The sequence below is a fragment of the Phragmites australis genome, chromosome 17 (assembly GCF_958298935.1).
Source record: "Phragmites australis chromosome 17, lpPhrAust1.1, whole genome shotgun sequence".
In the NCBI taxonomy this organism is placed as follows: domain Eukaryota; kingdom Viridiplantae; phylum Streptophyta; class Magnoliopsida; order Poales; family Poaceae; genus Phragmites; species Phragmites australis.
This window is the reverse complement of record NC_084937.1, coordinates 22,817,031-22,841,023: the sequence shown is the minus strand read 5'-3', so window position 1 is coordinate 22,841,023 and position 23,993 is coordinate 22,817,031. Positions and strand designations below refer to the sequence as shown.

At 41.8% G+C, this 23,993-nt stretch overlaps 2 protein-coding genes and 1 pseudogene across 2 annotated transcripts; 2 read left to right on the top strand and 1 right to left on the bottom strand.

Annotated features, from left to right (window-relative positions):
* Positions 1-1,843: 1,843 nt before the first annotated feature.
* Positions 1,844-3,504, top strand: LOC133897640 (uncharacterized; annotated as a pseudogene).
* Positions 3,505-9,705: 6,201 nt separating this feature from the next.
* Positions 9,706-14,489, top strand: LOC133896979 (uncharacterized). Its single transcript, XM_062337592.1, is given in 4 exon segments — positions 9,706-9,763; positions 9,856-9,969; positions 12,184-12,274; positions 13,811-14,489. Coding segments are annotated over 4 exon segments (942 nt in total).
* A 3,586-nt stretch (positions 14,490-18,075) lies between these two features.
* Positions 18,076-23,056, bottom strand: LOC133897805 (protein Brevis radix-like 1). Its single transcript, XM_062338634.1, has 5 exons — positions 22,647-23,056; positions 21,918-22,354; positions 19,237-19,369; positions 18,688-19,121; positions 18,076-18,491 (listed from the first exon to the last, which is right to left on the bottom strand). Exons 1-5 carry the CDS (start codon positions 22,800-22,802, stop codon positions 18,413-18,415), a joined length of 1,239 nt encoding a protein of 412 aa, XP_062194618.1. The 5' UTR covers positions 22,803-23,056; the 3' UTR covers positions 18,076-18,412.
* Positions 23,057-23,993: the final 937 nt, after the last annotated feature.

Here is a 23,993-nt window from a genome sequence, read left to right as displayed (position 1 = left end):
GCGAGTCCCGTGTTTGCCCCTCTGTTTAACTGCCGTGCGAAACCTGTACGAAGAATGCATGGTCTTATCTTCAGGCGAAACGGATTTGCTCGAGGGCATTGTGGTCAACACGTGCAGTTCCAGAAGGGTTTGAAAGTCATAACACACGGATTATGTGGAGGCTAATATGGGTCAGGTCAACCGGTTAAGTCTTTTCTGGCGGGCCGGGGGAGTGCTGCTATTTCACGCGCGCCAGAGAGGTAACTAGTAACTTTTTAGATAGCTCTTTTGGCTTTCTGTTTCGGATTTTTTTTTTTAGAAAAAGTTAATGAGGATATATATAGAAAAAGTTATATCTGTTTTTCTCCAATTTTATCGGGTTTAGAGGATTTTTAGACAAAAATGGTTTGAAAGATTGAGTTTTCGTACTCGAAAGTTTCTGTACCATTTTTAAAATATACATTTGTATCCATAGCCGCCACAACTTACATCAAACTTGAGCAGAAATGTACAATATTTACTATTCTAATGTTACTGATTTAGAAAAAATTAAAAAATATTTGCGAATACTATCATTAGTGATTGGAGTTGGTTATTAGTGACGGATTATAAGTTGACTCGTCACTAATAACTAGCATAGGATGACCCATTACTAATAAGTAGAAGATTAGTGACAGATCAAGTTGTGATCTGTCACTAATGACTGACCTATTATTAATGACTTTATCATTAGTAACGGGTCAAGTTGTGACTCATCATTAATGACTATCCTATGACGACTCGTTACTGATGACCTTATCATTTGTGATGGGTCACAATTTGATTCGTCATTAATGACTGGTCTAAGATGATATATCTCTGATGACCTTATCATTATCTTATCATTAGTGATATGTCACACATTGATCCATCACCAATGTACCTAGGACAACCTGTCACTCATAATCTTATCATTAGTGACGGGTCACAATTTGACTCATCACTAATAATAGCCTAGTACGACTTGTCACTATTATTATCAGTGACGGATTATGTTACGACCCGTCACTAATAATCACTCATTAGTGACGGATCTATATCTGGTTCTGATCAAAAGGGACATTAGTGATACGTTCTTATTAGACCCGTCACTAATATGATATTAGTGACGCATGTTGAACAACCGTCACTAATGTGATATCTTCTTTGCTGGTTTCTTATGTAGTGCCTATAAAATGTGAAATTATTTTGAATTGTAAACCTAATTGTATAATTTTTATACACTAGATATTCTTATAATTTAATTAAATACTTATCAAAGTATACAAAATTTGACTTTTTAAAAAGAAATATACATACTATTTTTGAACGGAGTGAGTACTATTCAACTACTCCCTCCGGTTTCGTTAGAGAGTTTTAGATAGGGTGTTTGAAAAGTTGTCGTTTAAAAATTTTATGGATTATCTAGTCTGTTTTATTTTGCAATTACTTCAATCTTGCATGCATCATTAACTTCATTTAACCTTTATTGCTATTTTGAATACCTTTCGGTTCCTTGAGTTATGATAAATAAAATGGTAAAAAACAACCTTATTTAAGTCGTATTGGTATTCTAAATTTTATCTAAAACGATATCTAACATGAAATCGAAAGGAGTATAAGTTTAGGCAAGCAAGCAAAACAGAAGGGACAACAAATTACGCTGAGCTGCTTTCAAAACTGACATCACTGCTGATTGACACATGCAAAGTTCGTCCAAATCTAAAGAAAAATAAGAGGAATGTTCAAACCTTCCTAACAATCCGAACTGTCGAGAGACACCTTCCAAACCTTCTTAAAACCCACCCATCAGTTCTTCAACCTTCAAACCCTCTCTCTCCACACGCCGCCACCAACCTCTTCCCTCCTCTCCGTACCACATGACGTACTGGTGCACGCAAAGTCACGGTGCGGTGGCACGCCATGGGCACCTTCGTCGGGCACGTCGCGCCAGGCGCCGGCTTCCTCCTCATCGGCCTGTGGCAGCTGTTCAGCCACATACGCCTGTTCTTGCTGCGGCCGAGCTCCTACGCGGCGCCGGTCTGGTTCCCGGTGCGGGGTGTCCGCCACCTTGAGCTCATACTGATCATTGTCGGCACGGTGATCTCTATCTTGATGGAGCTGGTCATCGGCCCCGCGAAGCACCAGCCGTTCGACGACGACGGCACCATCCCCTCAGACCACCTGCACAACTTCGAGCACGCGTCCATCTCGCTGGCGCTGCTCCTCTTCGCCGCGGTCACCATCCACCTGGACAGGGTCCGGGCTCCCATGCGGGACGCGTTGTCGCAGCTGGTGGCCGCCGCGGCGTTCGCGCAGCAGTTTCTCATCTTCCACCTCCACTCAGCGGACCACATGGGCGTGGAGGGGCAGTTCCACTGGCTGCTGCAGACGGTCATCGCCGTCACGCTGGCCGCCACGCTGCTCGGGATCCCCTACCCGCGGAGCTTCGTGGTGAGCCTGGTCCGGTCGGCGAGCCTCGTGTTCCAGGGCGTCTGGTTCATAGTCATGGGTGTCATGCTCTGGACGCCGGCGCTCATCCCCAAGGGATGCTTCCTCAACTCCGAGGAAGGTCACGACGTCGTCCGGTGCCGCACCGACGAGGCGCTCGACCGCGCCAAGTCGCTGGTCAACCTGCAGTTCAGCTGGTACCTGACCGGGACCGTGGTGTTCGTCGTCCTGTTCTACCTCCAGCTGGCCAAGCTCTACCCCGAGGAGCCGCGGTACGTCCCGCTGGTGAAGGAAGGCGGCAGCGGCAGCGAGGGCAACGAGCGGTTCAGCATCGGAGACGACGACGACGACGAGGGCGACCTCGAGGCCGCAAAAAAGGTGGCTTCGGACACGTGGTCAGCGGCACAAAGCCTACCGAAATCAAGAGGTGAGATCGTAGTACCGTAAGGTTAGGATTGTTTGTGTGATTACAGTATACTCCGATGCCCTACATGTAAATTGTAGCTTTTTTGTTTCCTTTCACCTTTGTTAGGGATTGGTGTGGTGAGTGAGCTGACCCGTAATTCAGGGTAAATTTCATGCTTGGTCACTAAATTTGTTTGGATAAGCGTATCTGATAAAGATTTAACGGCTTCATGGATTCATTTGGTTGGCTGCCTATACGGTTGTGCCTTCTGTATGGAAAGTTCAGAGTTGTACCTGAACACATGTCGCTACTAAATTTCCTGCGTCCGCGCAGTCATCTCCAGACGCTTGATTCGTTGGTGCCTTCTCTGCGTCACCTCCTAGTCCAACTATCCAAGTCTTGGCATCGCTGCCCTGTGTTCGTTGCTCACATATGTTGCATTCTTGCCTATCTGTAAGTTTGATTTGTCTGTATTTTTTCTAGACATGCTCTTTACTTTTCTTTTGGATTGTGGATCGGGGTCACTGGTTTGTTTCTGTCAAAAACAACGGAACAGTATCACTGCGCCAACTCAGATGTCATGCCAGCTTAAATAAAGTTTGCATTAGTTTGCAGGAGAACACGGGGTCGCGTCTTCAGAAAAACGAGAAGGGGGCATGTTGCCGCTGCAGACAAGGTACTGAAGGCGCCAACACATGAACAGTGGTTTCAGCACGGATCAACGCGATGAGCGTTATAGGGTTAGCTTTGGACATAGGTAAGACTGAATATTAGTTATGCACGGTGAAGCGTACTCGGAAGAACATTTCCGATTTCCGACTTCTGAGCACCATAGATTACCGTCGCAACGTAACTTGTTCAGTGATTAACTTCAGTTTGGATAAATAAATGGGATATATAAAAAATAGAAAAATTGTTCTGTAGGACTAAAAGATCACATCTTTCGAAAAATACCTAAAAAAACGTAGCTCCGTAACATAGCACCGAAAGATCAAAACGTTTCAGAACTTCACACTGTTAGCCTAAACACGTTTTCCTCTATTTTTTTCTCTGGACAGGTACATCAAAATTGCAGTTTTGCCCTTTGTGCCGAAACAACATGCTAAACCCGAACCCTATCATGCCGCTATCCCTCCTGACCCACTCTTACTATCGCGCCTGTAGGATCAGTGAGGTCTAAAAGAAGATGAATTAGGCTATTTAAAATTAATTATCTTTAAAAACTTTATAAGATAAATATATATTAATTCCTATCTAAATATACTCTAGATTTATCAAGTGTGTCTATTCTACTATTTAAAAGAGATCGTAATCTATCTACAAAGGTTAATTGTAAATATGTAAATACATAAACGTAAATAAGATAGAGAGACCGAACTCGGCGTAAGGGCTTTTTATTCTGTGGTATCGATAGCATAAACGTCACCTCTAGTCTATATTAGAGCTCCACCAAAGATATACTCCCGGACGACACCCGATCACGGCCCTTGAGCCACCAAGTTCTCAAGTGGGTAGAGCCACCAAGCCACTAAGATAAGGCCTTACTACAAACATCTCTTCCGGTCACTTACCACATTCTTCACATCGGAGCTTGAGCCACCAAGTCAAGAGTCTCTGCGTCCCTGTACAAGAGTTTTGCCACCGCTCCACACCAAGTCGGAGGGTCAAAAAGTATGAGCCACCATAGCCCAAGGTGCCGATGAGTCACTAAGACTTTAAGGTGCGGATGTACCACTTGGTACACTATAAGATCACCCCTTGATTTACTCTTTAGGCAGTAACACCTAGCAATAACTCTCTATAGAACTATAGCACTAATCATTCTCTAATATTATGCTTAATTGCCTTAGATGATCACTTTAAGTATTTTGGTGGCTTAGATATCTTCACTATTATATATGAGCTTCCTCAGGACTCTAGCACTTTCAAATGACCATGTGGAGGGGTATTTATAGCCTCAACCTTACGGACTAGCCGTTGCCCCAACGGCTCAACTTTACTGTATACGTCGGATGATCTGGTGTAAACAACATTGTACTCACCGAACTATTCGGTATGTACATCCTTCAAAAACTAGCCGTTGGAACCCCACTCAAATCCTCTGTGAACACCGGATGTTTCGGCGTGTTCACTAGCTCTATCGCCAGACCATCCGGCGTATACATTGCTTTTACCAACCAAGCCACTTTCTTCTGTGCACATAATATTCTGGTGTGTATATCATCAGTGAGCCGAACCATCCAACGTGTTGATCCTCACTCTTCAACACTTGCAATCTTCTCTGCAAGAAATACTCTAGCGTATTTAACTCCATATCACCAGAACATCCGGTGTGCTTCAGCTTTTCTCCCCATTGTCAAAAACACTCCGGCGTGTACTGGCTTCATGCGTCGAATCTTCCGGGGTGTACAGTTGTGAAAGTGCATTTAGGCCCCATATATGAGTTTTGATGATTGACGGCAAATGATTAAGGGACTAATATATTCAATGAGTATCTAAATAGGTAAAAGTCTCAATGATGAAAGCTAAACGATATCGACGATCCCCAAAAATGAAGAAAGAAGAAGACAGTTGAATATTCCTAGGGTAATAACATTTTATTTGAATTAAGCATATGAATGTCGTACTATTAAGAGGGATACAACATTGAAAACTTTGCTACAAACTTAGTGCTTAAAGTTTATCTTCAGAATGAGAGACACAATTCGCAACACGGACATTTAGGTTAAAAATATTCTAAGTTGATCGGAAGTTCTGGTCAATTTTATTGGGAAATTCCGATACCAGTTGGAATGCCTGGTGTGTTAGATTTTTTATGCTCTCGGGTTTCTGGTTTTATTGGATGTTCCAATTTTTTGGATCGGAAGTTCCGATGTGGATTGGAATGTACAGAGTTCCTCAAATCCTAGGGTCTTGGGTTGGTTTTTTAGTTTGCTAATTGGAAGTTCCGATGTCAGTCGGACATTCCAATATCCTCAAATTCCCGGTCTCTTTGTTTGGCTCAAGTTGTTAATCGGAAGTTCCGATATGCTAGGTTAGAAGTCCCAATATATGTTTTATTCCAGTTTTAGTTTGGGTGGAGTAGATCGTGGTTGTTACTTTGTATTGATCGAAACTTCTGATATGAATACTGGAAGTTCTGATGTGGATTGGAAAAGTGCATAATGACTAGTCTTTGGAGGGTATCCTATAAATACCCTTCCCCTTCACCCTCTCCAGGCTACTGCTTGCTTGAACAAGAAAAACCTCTCTACAGCCCCAAAGAGCACATCTCCTCTCCCTTGCTTTGAGCTTCATCTTGAGAAAGGGACTTGAATGAGAGACCTAGTGAAAGTGACTTTTAGTTCATCTTTGAGCACTAGAAACCACAAAAAATTTGTCGAGTTCCTCCATAAAGACTATGTTCATCAAGTACATGAAAAACACTACTGCATTAGTAAGGCTGAAGGACACGACAGTGAATTTATAAAGTCCGTAACGGGTAGAGAAAGCCATCTTTGAAATATCCTCCGGTTGGACCCTTATCTGGTAATAGCCCAACCTCAAGTCAATCTTGGAGAAAACCCGGGCACCAGTCAGTTGATCGAACAAAATATCAATCTGAGGAATCGGATAGTTGCTCTTGATAGTGACTTCATTCAATGGATGATAATCAACACACATCCGAAGAGTTTGGTCCTTCTTTTTCACAAAGAGCGCCAGACATCCTCAGGGTGAGGATCTTGAGCGAATAAAACCCTTTGAGAGTAACTCCTGAATCTGTTTCGTCAACTCTGCTAACTCATTTGGAGGCATCTTATACGACCTCTTCAAAATCAGGGCCGTACTGGGCAAAAGATCAATAGAGAACTCCACTGCTCGATCGGGTGGCATTCCGGGTAGTTCTTCTGTGTACGTTGAGATTGACTCTCCATTTGTGTATGTTGAGAGATCCCGCCCATGGAAGGTGATAGAACCCTCTTGCGCTTCTTCTCCTCCTAGTGGCCCTTCATCTCGAACTCGACTATGAGGGAGGTGTTCACCAACTTGTTAAAGTCGGTGAACTCATGAGCTGACAGCCGGTCTTTCATTTTAGAGTAGAGGCCGCTCACAAACCGATATTGCTTCTTCTCATCGTTGTTGACCTCATCCGGCGCATATTGTGCAAGATGGTTAAACACCTGCACGTACTCCATGACAGGCTTGCCTCCCTGCTTGAGGTCTAAAAACTCCTGCCTCTTGATCTCCATCAATCCCTTGGGGATGTGATAATTACCGAAGGCTTGACGGAACTCAGCCCAAGACACCCGGTGGTTGGTGGCATGCATGGCCAGAAAGTAGGACCACTATGCGCCTGCAGCACCCTGAAGCTGACGGTCGGCGAAGAGAGCCTTCTCGTAGTCCTCACACCGGAGAAACATGAGCATCTGCTCGATGGCTCGGAGCCAGTGGTCAGCATTGAGAGGATCCTCAACCCGTGTAAAGGTGAGCAGCTGAGTTATAAGGAAATCTGAGAAGTCATCTCGGCGTCCGGCTCCACCTCCTCTGTGAGGGGCCGTGTTACACACGAGAGCTTCGAGGAGCGACATCTGAGCTTGACGGTTTTGTTCTATTTGCATGAGAACATCTGTCATACTCGGCGCTAAAGGTGGTGGAGGGTTGTTCTTATTAGAACCCTCGAGAAGATCTCTGAGATGTTGCGGGTTCTCATTCTATTGTGGCGATAAGATGAAAGATAGAAAGGTCAAATTCTGACTCATGCTATCTTGCTATGTCGGATATCACTTGCCTGGGTCTATAAAATCAGATATTTGGATAAATGTCTGCATATGAGCAACAGGGAAATGATGACATGCTCGATCCCTATATATACATTTCTTTCTCGAGCGTATCCTTCCGCAACAAACAACATGATCGCAAGCATTTATATACACAATGACTACCAATCATCACCCTTTGCGTTACCTTTTATTTCTCGTGTGAACGGTGCTTGTGCATCTCACCGCACAAGCAACATTTCATACATTGTTACCAACGTATCCACTTCCTGTACCGTCGTTTTACGAGACACCCTATTTAATCGCCACATAGGTAGACGACCATAACTATCGTCGTATGGTGGATGTTGATATGTTATTACTAACGTATTCACTTTTTGTACCATCACCGTATGGAATATACCAGGCCCCTGCCTCGCACTGATTGAGCTCCAGATATTTACCGCTATTGAAATATGTTCCTTACCTTTTTCGTCGATGCAACAAAATCCATAAAGAAATCACCATGCGGAAATAAACACACAACGTAGAAATCAACCGTTTATTATACTTAGGGGCATAATATAGCAAGTTTATACATATTAGAATGAAGAAGTAAAAGGAAACTTTAGTTGGTCACTTAGTCATGTTGATACTCTTTACTAACCCATGTCTTAGGTGTTTTTAGGTTACTTTATTAAACCAATCTCTGATACCACGCTGTAAGGAATTGCCCGAATTATATTCTAATTAATCATCAGGAATGATCCATAACATAATCATATCCATAACGATTAACCAGAATCCAATTTCAGTAGTACCAGCATGAGTTTTGTGTCCAAGATCAGAACACATGCCATTCCAACCTATAACATCACAACAAACTTAAGAAAGAGCGAGTAATTAAATTATATTATAAATTCTTAAGCATTCAACCATTTACATAATTTACAACAAAATATTAGAGAAACTACACAGTAGATGATAACACCTATTAACATCAAAAGCTAGGTGAATCCATATGCCCCTAAGCTCCACCCAAAATCACACCACATGAGTAGTTTGCACTACCTATTCTCGCCACCTACATTAGTGGACGTGAAGTAGCCAAACACGAGCTCCTCCTGACCGGTGGTACTGAAAGAGCAGCGTGAGTACAAATGTACTCATAAGATTTAATCCATAATAGTTACATATAATAACCGACTCTAAAGATTATGTATTTAAGTCATTAGCAAGGAGTGGGCAACAAGATTAAATAAATTTATAAGAGTAGTAACCTAACACATATGTGTGAGAATCTATACTTAACTCAAAAAACATCTATCATGCAATATCAATCTGCACATAAATGTAAAATGAATCATCTCATATAATCAATAATCCTTAACAACCAAACCCAACATACTATGTCATATCCCAGAAATTCTACGACCTATACGGATAAACAGAAGTATGCTCATGACTGAGAGAGCTACAATTTGAATTGTTCTTACACCCTATAAAAAATACAAATGAAATAGCAATGATAGTATGTATTATTGCTGGTTCTTAATGGCTCACTAATTGTTCGGCCGTTGGAGACACGAATGACTCGTTCTACAGTTATGTGTTGTGGTAAGCAGCTTCGATGTTTAATAGGAAAAGATGCAGGAACTTAAAAGAGATAGACAAAGACGAAAACTTCAATGAGGTTTAACCTCGTTTAAGAGATCCTCCGAGCATTAATTCCTATGGATTGACCCATTCCATAGAAATTTTGGGATGCATTCCTTTGTATTTTAGGATACATAAATATATTTGTTATAGAAGGGATACGGATTCATACCAATTTAATTAAACTCTTAATTATGCAAAGCACATGAGATATGCATGCACTAATTTGTTGAGATAAGCACTCATTACTTTCCCTTGATAAGCAATCATTACTATACTACCGATTTTAATAAACGCCTGATTATCAAGCACATTGGATATGCGTGCATTAATTTATTTCTTGAGATATGCAATCAATAATCTCAGATTCTACAACTAGATCATATTTATATACCTCCAAAAACACAAGATGAGCGAACCAAAATCGCATCAGAATTGACCTCCAAAGGCAACAGCAACATGGCAACCAGGGCGGCGTCTTTTGCTCTCTGCATTCTCCTCCTCACGCTGTGCTCAAGTTCGCCTCTTGCTCCTCCGAACACCCTACAATTTTTCCTCACTTTCGCATACTGAGAGCTCAGCTATGTTTCTTTTGTTCTATCTGTGCAGGGGAGGCAGAAGCTGGAGGCCTCACGAAGAACCCAGTTGCTAATGCAAGTTTTCCACCATATTGTGGCACAAACTACTTTGACAGTGTACAGTATCCGTGTGATGATACTCGCTGTTGGTCACGCTGCCGTGAAAAATATTCCACGTCTCCGTGTGTCACTAACGCAGGTGGCGCTTGTGAAACTCCCACATGTTGTTTTTGTGAGGTGTCTTGTGAGAAGTTCGAATGTTGACGTGATGTAAACGAGAAATAAAAACATGTTTGCTCGTGGTTGGTTTTGATTTATGGTATTTGTAACAAGTAGATTGTTTTGATGGACGCGGTTAGCTCCTCCATCTTGCTTTACTGGCCCGCGTACGTTCCCACGAACATGCTTTAGAGTGCGACGTGAGCATGCCATGGAGGTAAAAAAAGAGAGGAAATTTGCAAAAGACAAAAGAAGTCGCTATGATGCTGGCATCAGCAAATAGTTTTATTGTTCGGTTGGTTTAGAATGTTTTACTTACTTTGTGTTTCTGCATCGGGTCCGATTTCAATTCTTATTATACCGTTATGTTCTTTACAAAAAGCTAAACAAAATAAGATCTATAATTCATATGTTTCGGAGACATATACGGATATTAGCAACTTACATGTAAATTTGCCAATCGAGTTTTTACATGGATTGCAGGGCCAAACATTCACTAAAATTGCTATCAAAACAACAACTGAAATTGCCATAGATTGTCGAGATAAGTTCCTACTGTTCATTGATTGAAGTTGTTACCTTATACGAAGTTTCTACCAGGCATTTATTGAAGTAGTCACACAAATACACGTAAGTAACTAGAAATAAGTCTACGTATGCAGTCAAGTTGTTTGAACTAGACTAGTGAGTTAATACCAGTATACCACAACTATAGAAATTATTTTTCCAAACACTCAGGATGTCTTTTTATAGGTAGCTTATATAACAAACTGTCTAAGTAGTTAGCAGGGCTCTACGGTTTCAAACCATCTGCGATAATGGTACAATTTCAAGAGGCGGACGACATAAGAAGTTGTCTGTGTAAATGATATGTGAATCGCTTCTGATGATGAAATGATTATCACAAGTGGGCCATATACGAAGCCGTCTATGATAATAGATGATAGTTTATCTTAAAAAATTTATAATTTTTTTATACGAAGTCGGATAGAAATAAATTTTATATGAAAATTATAGTCCTCGACGAGATCTACAATTTTGTAGTAGAAATTTTTTGCATTTGAAGCCATTAAATGTTCAAATAATCGTTTGAAGTTTCTAACAGAAGAGAACAAAAGAATTAAATATGCTATTAGTATCATTAGTACTTCTGTGGTGAGACGGTAATGACGTATCATGCGAGCTAAGAGGTACAGAGTTTAAGTGCCACGAACGGTACACTCACTTATTTCGCGTGACTTGTAACTTGCGATTGCGTGATTATAGGGGTGTCTGGTCGTGCCAAAACAATCGGTTTTTTCATGTAAAAAACTTCGATCCGGGGACCGACTATCACAAGCGGTCTCTTTTTATGCCTGTGCAACAAGCATGAATATTACCTATAGCATTTTAATTAAATTTAGAAATTAATTTTCTCCTGATTTTAACAAAAATCTACAACTCCTATTAAATTCTTGCAAATTTTATATTATTGAGAAAATTAAAAATTTAAGGTGTTACACCGTTTGATCAACTCGATGGACGGTAAAGATCAATAGAATTTGCTACAACTCATGTATTTTATATGAGTATATATATATATATATATATATACACACACACTCTGACCCATTCCGTAGAAATTTTGGGACGCATTCCTTTGTATTTTAGGATATATACATATCTTTGTTCTAGAAGGGATACATGGGAAATATTTTCATATGATTCGTACCAATTTAAGCAAAACTTAATTATGCCAGCACATGAGATATGCATGCACTAATTTGTTGAGATAAGCACTCATTACTTTCCCTTGATAGATGGCCATTACTATACTACCGATTTTAATAAACGCCTAATTATGAAGCACATTGGACAGGCATGCATTAATTTATTTCTTGAGATATGCAATCAATAATCTAGATTCTCCAAATAGATCCTATTTATACCTCCAAAAATACAAGATGAGCGAACCGAAATCGCATCAGAATTGACCTCCAAAGGCAACAAAAACATGGCGACCAGGGCGGCGTCTTTTGCTCTCTGCATTCTCCTCCTCACGCTGTGCTCAAGTTCGCCTCTTGCCTCCGAACGCCCTACAATTTTTTCCTCACTTTCGCATACTGAGCTCAGCTATGTTTCTCTTGTTCTATCTGTGCAGGGGAGGCAGAGGCGGGTGACCTCACGAAGAACCCAGTTGCCAATGCAAGTTTTCCACCATATTGTGGCAGAAACTTCTTTGACAGTGTATTGTATCCGTGCGATGATACTCGTTGTTGGATACGCTGCCGTGAAAAATATTCCTCGTCTCCGTGTGTCACTGGCACAGCCGGCGCTTGTGAATCTCCCACATGTTGTCTTTGTGAGGTGACTTGTGAGAAGTTTGAATGTTGAAGTGATATAAAAGAGAAATAAAAACATGTTTGCTCGAGGTTGGTTTTGATTTTTCATATTTGTAACAAGTGGATTGTTTTGATATGGACGCGGTTAGCTCCTCCATCTTCCTTTAGGGTGTTTGGTTGCCCGAATTTACTCTAGTCCTAGTGGATGTGTATTATATCAGGAATATGCATATTTGGTTGTTTGTATCTATGGTTCCAGTCTGTTCTCGTGGATGCAGATATACGTCTTTAGTCTGTCGCGTGAGTGAGGCTCAATTCAAGGTTCGCTTCGCAGTCTGACTCGGCGGATGCATCCGCTCATATATGTGAGTCTATTTGTCAATGGCATAAAATCATCTTTATACAAGCAACTAATCACAATCTTAACTCTTGCATCTGCTTATACGATCTTAGATTTAATCAGCCAAATAAAAATTATATTTAAAAGTAATCAAATACTTTTTTCAATAAATATAACTTCACTTAACCCTAGAACTTATGATATAGTGCTAAGTAACCCCATCCGAAAAACAAATACACCCTTATTGTAGCCCATGTACGTTCCCACGAACATGCTCCTTGAGCCCGATGTGAGCATGTCATGGAGGTAAAAACGGAAAATTGCAAAAGAACAAGAAGTCTCTATCGATGTTTTATTGCTCAATTAGTTTAGCATGTTTTACTTGGTTTGTGTTTCCGCATCGGTGTCCGATTTCAATTCGGTTTATACTGTTGTATTCTTTACAACGAGCTAAACAAAATAAGATCTATAATTCATATGCTTCGGAGCCATTTATGTATATTAGCAACTTACATATAAACTTGCCAATCGAATCTTTATATGAATTGTGGCCAAGTATTTACTAAAGTTGAAATCAAAACAATAATTGAAATTGTCATACATTGTCCAGATAAGTTCCTACTAGTCCTAGTCATTGATTGAAGTTGCTAACTTATAGCAAGTTTCTACTGAACATTCACTGAAGTAGTCACATTATATCCACATAAGTAACTAGGAAATATAAGTCTACATACACAGTTAAGTTACTCCAATTAGACTAACAAGTTGATACCTGTATCTCTGTACTACGAATTGCTACATTCTCTCTTTTTTTTTCCTTGCTTCCTTGATTTAACTGACACTCCCTTTCAATAAGTCCTAGATTTATCCACAACCGCATGCATTGCCACGTTACAGACTTTTACAGTGCGGTAGTGAACTTTCAGATCAGCCTTGTCGTTCCACACGATTGAAAATGAGGTCATTGTCTCAAAAAAAATGGGGTCATCATTTTGGAGTTCCTTGGACACCTCGCTATGTTTGTTTCTTATATATTAGTGCACACAAACAGGCACTGGTGATTAGCACTTGGCAGAATCAGGACTGTGCATGGATTGTCTGTACAGAATTTCTGAAGCGTGCAATGGTCTCTTTCTCTCAGACAAATCGGTGGAAGACCATATGAAAGGATCAAATACGACGTATCTGTATCTATACTCTATAAAAGAGAGGCTCGACAAGGCGCGCTTTTTCGTCGTGGGCGCCGGGCTCTTGTCTGCCGTCTCGGCCGCGCTCTACCCCGCCGTCGTCCTCAAGAAGCGTATCCAGGTCGCCCCGGTTTCGACAGCAATGGTGCTACCGTCCTCCGCCGTCAAAGCGGCCTCCGCCATCCTGCTGCGAGAGGGGCCCCTCGCCTTCTACCGCGGCTTCGCCACCTCCCTCGCCGGCACCGTCCCGGCGCGCGCGCTTTACATGGGCGCGCCCGAGGCCACGCGCTCCGCCTTTGGCCCAACCACGCTTAACCTCAGCGCCCCGGAGCCTGCCGTATCCGCGGCCGCGGGCACCGCCACTGGCCTCGCTGCCGCCGTCGCCACGCAGGTCGTGTGGACGTCCGTCGACGTGATCAGCTAGCGCCTCATGGTGCAGGGCAACCCCTGCCCCACCTCCCGCTACCATGGCGGCATCGACACCTTCCGCAAGATCGTAGCTTCCGATGGCCTCAATGGCCTATACCGTGGCTTCGGCATGTCCATCCTAACCTACCCTCTCTCCAATGCCGTGTGGTGGAGCCGCTTAGTTTTATAAAGTTTTTAGAGCCGATTAATTTTAGGTGTTCTAATTTACCTCCTCCTAGAACATCACCGATCTCTACATAGATACTCCATTTCTACCTTGCTTCACTTAGCTTATCACTAAAAAAGCAATGGATTTTCTTTCTTGAAGTAAAACAATCCCAATGACTACTCCACTTGCATCATATTATAGCTCAAAAGTCTTGCTAAAATCAGGTAGCACTAAGATAGGAGCTTGTGAGAGCTTCTCCTTAATTTCCTTAAAACTTGCTTTAGCAGCTTCATTCCATTAGAACCTCCCTTTCTTCAAACATTTTAATTGATGCCATGATAGTACTAAAGTTTTTCACAAATCTCCTATAAAAAGTTACAAAACCATAGAAACTCCTCACCTCTATAATAGTCTTCGGAGTTGGACATTCTCTTATTATAGTAACTTTGGATTCATCAACATAAATACCCTCATTGGTTATGACAAAACCCAAGAAAAGGAGTTACTTCTGTAGGAAAACACATTTCTTCAAGTTGACATAAAGCTTATTTTGCTTGAGTGCTTTCAATACATTTAGAACATGCTCAAAATGTTCATCTTCATCTTTGCTATAGATCAAGATGTCATCAAATAAACAACAATGAATTGAGATAATAAGGGTTGAAGGACTTGGTTCATCAAATGCTTAAAGGTACTTAGTGCATTTGAGAGTCCAAATGGCATAACTAGCCATTCATATAATCCCTCCTTTGTCTTGAAGGTCATTTTCCATTCATCACCAGGCCTCATACAAATTTGATGATATCCACTCCTCAAATCAAGCTTAGTAAATACATTTGCCCTCACTTAATTGATCTAACATGTCATCCAAACAGGGAATAAAAAATCTATATCTCACGGTGATCTTATTGATAGCTCTACTATCCACACACATACGCAAAGAACCATCTTTCTTTGGTGTGAGCAAAGCTGGTACAACACATGGACTAATGCTCTCACAGATATGTCTCTTTTGTAACAATTCCTCCACCTTCTCCTTCAATATAGCATCCTCTTGTGAGTTCATTTTGTGGTGTGGAAGATTAGGAAGACTTACACCAGGAATTAAATCAATTCAATGATGAATTCCTCTCATTGGTGGCAAGTGTTACGGCTCCCCAAGTACACTCTGAAATTCAGATAAAAGGTCTTGTATCTTTGCTAGAATTTCAAAAATAGGTTACTCTTCATCCTTAACAATAAGTGCAGCACATAAATTTGCCTCATTCAAGTCTTCTACAAAGTCACTTGATGTGTGAAAGTAGTCAACATATTCTGCTTCTCCACTTAAGAAGTAGAACCATCTAGTTTATTAGGTAGAATGATAATCTTTTGCTTGTTCCAAATGAAAGATTAGAATTATCCCTTCCCTTATGTGTAGCATCCACATCAAATTGTCAAGGTCTTCCAAGAAGAACATGGCTTGCATCCATGTCAACCACATCACATAGCGCATTTGAGCGATAGTATTTGCCTAAGGAAAGTGTCAAATTGTATTACTTTGTGATCTTCTTATTCACCCTTTTTTTATCCATCTAGTAGTGTAGGGATTTGGATGATCATGAGTTTTTAAGCTTCAAATGATTCACTAAATTTTGAGAAATCAAATTCTCACAACTGCAACTATCAATCACTAATTTTCATACATTTCCATTCACGATGCATTTGCTTCTAAATATCTTCTTTCGTTGTGTATTATCATGTTGTGATGTGGAGCACACATACTGCATCACATTTTTCTTTACAATAATCATATCAAATTCATCTTCATACTCACATATATCATCTCTTTCATTATCATCATTGCTTTCATAGCGTGTAGTGTTGACAACTTTCCTCCTAAGACAATCGCTAGATACATGCCCTTCTACACCACACTTGTAGCATTTGACAATATTTGGGTTTTTCCTTGGTCTACCCTTCCTTGCAGCTTGCTTGGGTTCATATTGCTTTGTCTTAGATTGGGTAGTCTTGCCTTTCGATCTGCTGAAATAACCTTTAGATGAGCTCTCCATGTGAGGATGTGAATGAGACTTGGTTATCTTCTTTGTCTTCACATGTCTTTTGGCCTTTAATGTTAGAACTTGTGCTTGATCAATTGACCAGATTTGTTGTATGACTAGCTAGTTTCTAACAGCTTCATTGAGACCATTTATATATCTTGCAACCTGTTGATCTTCAATTTTAATAAGCTTGCACCTCACTTGTAGCCTCAAGAACTCCTCCGTGTACTTCGAAACAGTCCTACTTCTTTGAGCATAGTTCTAAAATTCTGTGAAAAAGATGTGCTCATAATCAATGGATAGGAATCTACCCTTCAAAGGTGCCTTCATTTGATGCCAATATCTCACACGAGGCCCACCCCTTAACATGTGTTCTTCTTGGTGGTAATGCCACCATGCACCAGCACCTCCCTTCAACTTGTATGCAACCAAAGGAACTTTGCGATCTTGGGCAATACTCATTATCTCAAAGAAAGTTTCAACTTCGTATATCCAATTAAGAAACTATTCTATATCAACACTTACATTAAAAGTAGGGATTTTAGCTTTCACCTTGTATGCATCTCCAACATATCCACCATTTCTCCTTGTATGTCCATAAAGATCGTCCTCTTCATGTAACCCATGTAGTTCTTCACCTTTCAGATCATCAATTTAAGGTGGCTTTCTACGTTCAGCAGCATATCTTTGTTATAGCCTAGCTTCAAGATCAGCTCGTCTGTGTTGTTGTTGATCATCTTCCTCCTTTGATGAATTCCCTTGGGTGGCAGCAGTAGGGATATGTTGTTTGGTCATTGCAGATAGCTGATCAAACATCATACTTAGTTCTTCATGTAAAGCTTGAATCTGCTTCTCAACAGCGTCCATTCTCTTAACCAATTCCTCCATGTCTTACTACAGGTTTCCCACAAAGAAGACAACAGTTGGAGTTGATCAACGAGGCTCTGATACCAATCTGATGCATCACAATTTATTTGACAAACCTCTCTAATATGCTGATATGAAGGTCTAGCATAAAATGTTGAAGGAATGACTTCAACGTGCTAGTAGATAGTGCCCTAAGAGAAGTTTGAATCCACAAACAGCAAGAGCTTAATCCAAAGCTCAAGAAGAGATCTAATCCAAGATCTGAAATAGGAACATCAAGTTATATTGATAGGTAGTGAGTACATGTCAAGTTACAAAGCTAGAGAGCATTGCTTCCATTTATAGACTCCAAGGTCTTACACAACTAATATGATAACTATCAGCCAACTAGATAACAACTAAATTGACGAGGACAACTTATAAGACTCTTCTAGTAATATAGTGACATGCAATGACATCACAATTCTTGTTGACTAAGATAAACCTTTATGAAACATGTATTAGAGATAAAACTCAAATTGACTTCTTGTTCTTAATAGTAAAATTCAAATTTCCTTATACTATGTAGATGTTTCATGAGATACGTAGATGCTTCATGAGCTATCCAAATTATGTCCCTTATCAGATGACCTATGTATATCTTGTCCAATGGGAAACAACAGGTTAGTATAATTGAACATTAATATGCTAAGTATCCATGACAATCAAAACAGGCCTTTGGTTGCCGGAAACTACAGGTTCAGGAGTGACGACATACATTTTATTTTCCTAGGCTAAAGCACCCTTTTGAGCTAAATGAGTTCCTCACACAAACTGCCTGTTCAAAACTGAAGAGAAAACCGTGAAAAGATTGAGAGAACATGTGGATTACCGGGAATGGGGATCCTAGGTTAGTAGAAGCATCAAACAAAGGTCGAAATACACAATCAGACCACAGATAGAGAAGTGTTAGTGCCAGATGTACAAGCATGGATTATCAGCTCAGCTGAAGAAGCAGTTTTCGGTGTTTGTTCTGATGCTGATGGGCGTTTCTTCTCAGAGGTACTGTTTGTGTATCCTCGCTCGGTTCTCCTCCCACCATAGCCTGGCATGCATCTCGCTGAACTTCTCCCGGCTGCAAGCGGAATACTGATGTAAGTGAGCAGTTACTGGGAAGCAACACGCAGAGTAATATAATTAAATTTCATTATCAGGTTTAGGTTCTTTCTGATTAAGACCATAGTTATGCTCAGCGGTTCAGATCACATTGCAAATCTATCCCTTTTACAGAGCCCACTAATGGAAGTGCTGAAGCAGTATGGAAGACGAACCTGAATCGAACGCGCCGAAGTTCCCTGATGCCACCAGGCAAAGCCCGGATGGTAATATATACACCAGGCTCATCTTCCTCAACCCACTCCCTCTCCTGGTCGCTTGCATTGCTGATGGACACCGAGAGCTCACCTGATCTGTCGACCTCTTCAGGAGACGAGCTTGTCCTCGTTGATGCATCCATCGATGAGGTCTCTGTCTTGGCTCCACTGATACTTGACAACTTTGGTGTTGATGCCAAGCCCATTGAGTCACAGCATTGGTGTCCATGATGGTGGTGGTGGTGGCCATTACAGTAGTGGTTCGAGTGATGCTCGAGAGAATCTGATGAAGAGTAGCCCATCACTCCACCACTTGACATTGGTCTACGGAAAGTTCGAGGTAGTCTCTCCTTGTCCAGCGGCGGTGTTACCGGAATGTCTTCCTTGGAGCTCTATAGGAAGAAACAAATGTCATCGAACAATGTAGCGGAACGTAGCAGTTACAACATGAAACAAATTTGTAGCTATTGAAACAGATAGAAAGGATAAATTGAGTAGTGTCCTCACCTCATCTTCAGATTTTGGAGTAGTGGGGAGAGGGACTGTTTGGTTAAACTTCTGGACATTGTAAAGTTCCATAACTTTGTCATAATTTTCAGCCCACCACCTTTGTGCTTGCCATTTGTTGAACATCTCACGGCTATCATACACCGTTACATGCAAAAGAACAAAGTCGTGATATGGTAAATTACAGCTGCAAATAACTTTTAAGAAACAGATAGGCAAGCATGCAGGTTCAAACCCAAGATTAAATCATGATGCATGCCTGACAAATTCTTGACTTGCAGAGCTCTATTTGACTCACATTCAAACCAAGAAAAAGTTTAACAGAACCCTAGGTTCAGCTCATACAAACATACAGGGAACCTACCAACTTCTCCTGGCAATGCGAATGTAGAACTGATGGAGAGCTAAATACAGCCCCCAAAATATATGACATCATTCAGAATCGACTGACCTAGATAGTTAAAATCTCAAGTATAGAAGACAGTATGTGAAGCACGAATCACCAGTAACTCCATCCCTATGGTAATCATATATCATGCTAAAGGGGCAATAGGAGAGATTACAATTCAGATGGTCCACCACTAGCTATTTACTGTGGTTTCTATGCCCCTAAAGCTGAGAGAGAAATCCGTAATCAACTGCGCAGACAAAAGGCGGTGTCCATGGGGAGCTTCATAGAACTAAAAACATATTAATCAACTGGCCAATAAGCTCACAGAATGGCACAGTGCATCCCATGGTAGCATTGGTTGTCAAACCAATGTTACCAAACTTAACCAGTGATCCACACACTACTACATCCTATGTCCCTCCTTCCCCAGATCTGGAACCAATATACAAAAAACAAGACACCTGCACTCATCTTAAGATCCAGCTTGTATTCAGTCCATAAAATAATATTATATATCTTAATACTAGTGGGCCAACGAGCATAGCTGGCCATGAGGAACTCCTCCCAAGAATCTTATAAAAAAAACTACTACTACAAATCTACAAACGACCATTATAGACTTAATCTGAACACTACAAATTTACAGTAAGCACATCTTTACATGTAGACTTTCTTTTATAGTGTCCAGATTAAGTTTGCAATAGTGATTTGTAAGATCTACTAATGAGGGTAGCACCATTACTTGGAATAGGACTGCCAAACAGCTAATCTGTTGGATGGTTCCCCTGATAATCCGTTGTGGAGGGACCCAAACTGCATACCAATAAGACCATAAACCAACACCAACCATTTCTCTGTAACAAAAGGCCAAAGGGAAGAGAGAGTATAGCAGAACTTAACACTTGTCTGTTCTACTACTCTTTCCATTTAGCTTCTTTATTGACCATACAGAAGAGATATGGGTTGTGGCCTTGTCTGATAGTGTTACCTCTTCCAAAACGGAAGCAGCATCTCCAGTACAATAAATGTACATGGTATGGACAGACTAAAGCAGCACAAATGCACAAACTGGACTTGCCCCACAGCGTACTAGTAGTAGTAAATTCAAAACTCTTTGATCCTCTCGAGCTTCCACGGTGGGCAACTGACATGATCCTTTAACCTCTTCAATGCATGGCTTAAAATTCTAAATCTACTGACTCTAGAACATGCATGCCGACATGTATGGACTTCGGCCTGGCTGCAGCAGGTGAGTTAAATGGAGCTCTCTGTCATAGAGTTGACAATGGAATATCCATTTTTTTCTATTGTGCCTGTCATTAACAATGCACCAGGTTGTTTCCCTTGCAAACTTAGCAAATAGTAAAATCCAGATTCCAGAATAATAAGGGATTTACTATATGCCGAATGTGCTTATGTGCAATCAAAAAGCATCTGCAAGCAACAAGCTGCACACAGATAATAAGGGGCAAACTAATGAGGTTACATAGAAAATAGTAAAAATCCAGATTCCACAATAATAAGGGATTTACTATGTGCTGAATGTGCTTATGTGCAATTTAAAAGCATCTGCAAGCAACAAGCTGCACACAGATAATAAGGGCCACACTAATGAGATTACATAGGAGTCAGCAGTGGAGTGACATACTGACATTCTGGTACTTATTTTAAGGAACCTCTATGTGGCTATTCCAAGGGCATGACATGCTTTTCATCCATCCTCAAGTCCAATCTGGATTCCGCTCAGCTGAGAAACTGGGAAATACTATTATCGTGCAATAAGTTTTTAAATCTCTAGCGTCCCCTGATCTAGAGGGTTGTTGGAGATTGGATGATTACTCAAAAGCTTTTGAGCCACAGAACTAGAGCAAAACTAAAACATGAGCCATTATTTAGAAAATTTTAGATGTGAAGGCTTAGCAAAGCTGGCCCAAGATTTTAACTCGAGGAATTGTAGTGATTCTACTATGTAACCAGTCAATAAAATAATTACTGTTGGAAATTTGATTCACAGGGAGTTCTTTAACCATTTACAACAGGTCAACTGCTCAATTTTCACCTTTAGGAACAGCTAGTTCAGGAGAAGCACCCAAAACATGACAGTTTGTCTCATCTATCTAGACATATTTAACAAAATTTACCACCAAAAATTGCTATATTCACATGTAGTGTACACTAAAATCTCAATCAAGTTTGCTCAAAAGGACAAAGCAAATGGAATATTTGTGAGCAAGTAATCGACTTGTGAACTAAAAGTGAAAATTCATCCCAAGTAGGCGAAGGAACGCACCTGAACCGAATTCGTTTGAGGTCGTTGCCACCTTGCGCCAGTGAGACGAAGGTGATGAGCACGCCGGGCTCCACCTGTGCCACCCACTCCTTCGCGTCCTCCTCCTTGCCGCCAGAGCCGCAACCTTCTGACGCCATCTCGTCGTCCTCCTCGTCACCGGCGGGGAAGTCGGTGCGCACGCTTATGGATGGCGTGGCATCCCCGCTTGACAGGGCGGCGCCGCCGCCGCGCAGCCGCGGCGTCGAGGCCGCCGAGCTCCCGGCGTGCCGGTACGCGTAGTGGAAGCGCTCGGATCCCGAGCCGGCGTCGGATCCCCCGAAGCCGCTGCCGCCGCGGTGGTGGTAGGGGTGGTGCCGCCGCGAGGCCGCCGCCGCCGAGCCTGCGCAGGGCTTGCAGTGCCGGTACGCCCCCGACGCCTTCAACGCCATGTCTTTGATCTGAACTCAAGAAAAGCCCCCGTCAATTCACGCGCCCGAATCCCATCCGATCTGATTCCACAGCCTCGAAACGAGATACGAAGTGCTCAAAGCTTCAGACTTCCATCAAATTTGTACAGATTGACAAATCCCAAGAACCTGAGCACCTAAATTCGACAACCTTGCGCCGATTCCAAGTTCGACGTTAATTAACAAGGTGCATTTGAAGGAAAAACTTACTGGTAACTTCACAACCAAAACGCCAGCAAACGAGAAAAATAAATCGAAAACCGAAGAGGAACTCCACTCCCACCTGGGCGGTGAGCGCCCTGATGGCATGCCGCGTGCTGGGAGTCGCCGCGCCGCCGCCGATGCCGCCATCAACGGGGTCCTCGTCCTCCGGCGGCTCCTGCGGCGGCGGCCCGCCGCTGGCGAGCTGCTGCTTCGAGCACGCGATGCACGTGAGCATCCCCTCCGGTGCGTCGGTGCCTACGCGCCGCCGAGCTCAGCTCACGGACGCGCGGTGACAGTGACAGCAGCAGACGGAAAGAGACCGGAGCCGAGGGCGGCGTGCGCTTATAAACGGCGGCGCGCGTCGTGGTCGTCGTGGTCGCGCTCCACGCGCACACCTCTCCTTCAATCTCGAGCTCGGGTTAGCGGCATTAATGGCGGGCTAGGATCTGGTGTTAATGGCAGGAGGCGCAAGGCGAGTGGGGTTTATTTATTGGCGGCGCCAGCGGCTGCTGCTGCTGCTCCATTAATGATCGATGCAAAGCTCACTGGCACAGCACACCGGCCGTGAGCGGTGGGTCCCGCGTGCTGCCCGTGTGGGCTGTATCTGTCAGTCGAAAGCTTTTTTTACTCTGCAGGTGTTTCTGCCACCGTGGGGTAGGTTCCGTGGAAAAGTGAAGGGAAAGGTTCAAATCTGCCGTATTTCGAGTGACTGGCTTCAAGAATCAAGACTCGTAAGCGTCTGACATGATGTATGGTGCTAACCTGTAAAATGCGTGTCATTGCCGTCAGCATTGTCATCTTGTTGAGACAAGGTTCACCTTACCGAGGTAATGATCAAAAATTTAAAAAAATTCGGACAAAATTTATTTAGTAAAATTTGAAATTTGAAAAAAAAAATCGTGATTTTAGGGTTTAGCGGTTTTTGCGATTTATTGAGCGGTTTTCTCGAATTTTTCGTATTGTCGGTAACCGCTCGGTTTTCTCGATTTATCGCGCGGTTTTCTCGATTTTCAGTGAAGTTTAAAAAAAACCCAAAAATTATCTCAATCTTGTAAAATCAATAACTAATTCATCTGAGCTTCAAATCAAGTGAACAATTTTTTTTGGTTTCCTTGTAACATGATCTACATGATCAAAGTATTTATACTCATAAAAAAGTTCAAAATTTTCTATGAGAAATTGTATTTGTTAAACCAAGTTAAATACATAGTTTACTCTTTGCTAATCCAAAAATCATGAAACTAATTTTGTTAGTCTTTTTACATGATCCTATGTCTTTTAAAAATACATGAACTCATGAATTAGTTATTGTAACATGCATGATTGTTTAAATGTGTTGCGACTAGATTAATTCATAACTGACCCATCACACCTCAAAAATTAGTGAAACCACTTTCATTAGCTTATTTATACTATGATTTACATA

Bases quoted from the DNA above. Each gene is read 5' to 3' on its own strand.
- LOC133897805 (XM_062338634.1), bottom strand. From the start codon at position 22,802: ATGCTCACGTGCATCGCGTGCTCGAAGCAGCAGCTCGCCAGCGGCGGG. The intron at 22,355-22,646 runs GTGGGAGTGGAG...TCTTGAGTTCAG, and splicing joins TCAGGGCGCTCACCGCCCAG to ATCAAAGACATGGCGTTGAA. The intron at 18,492-18,687 runs GTTCGTCTTCCA...TTCCGCTTGCAG, and splicing joins CTTCGGCGCGTTCGATTCAG to CCGGGAGAAGTTCAGCGAGA.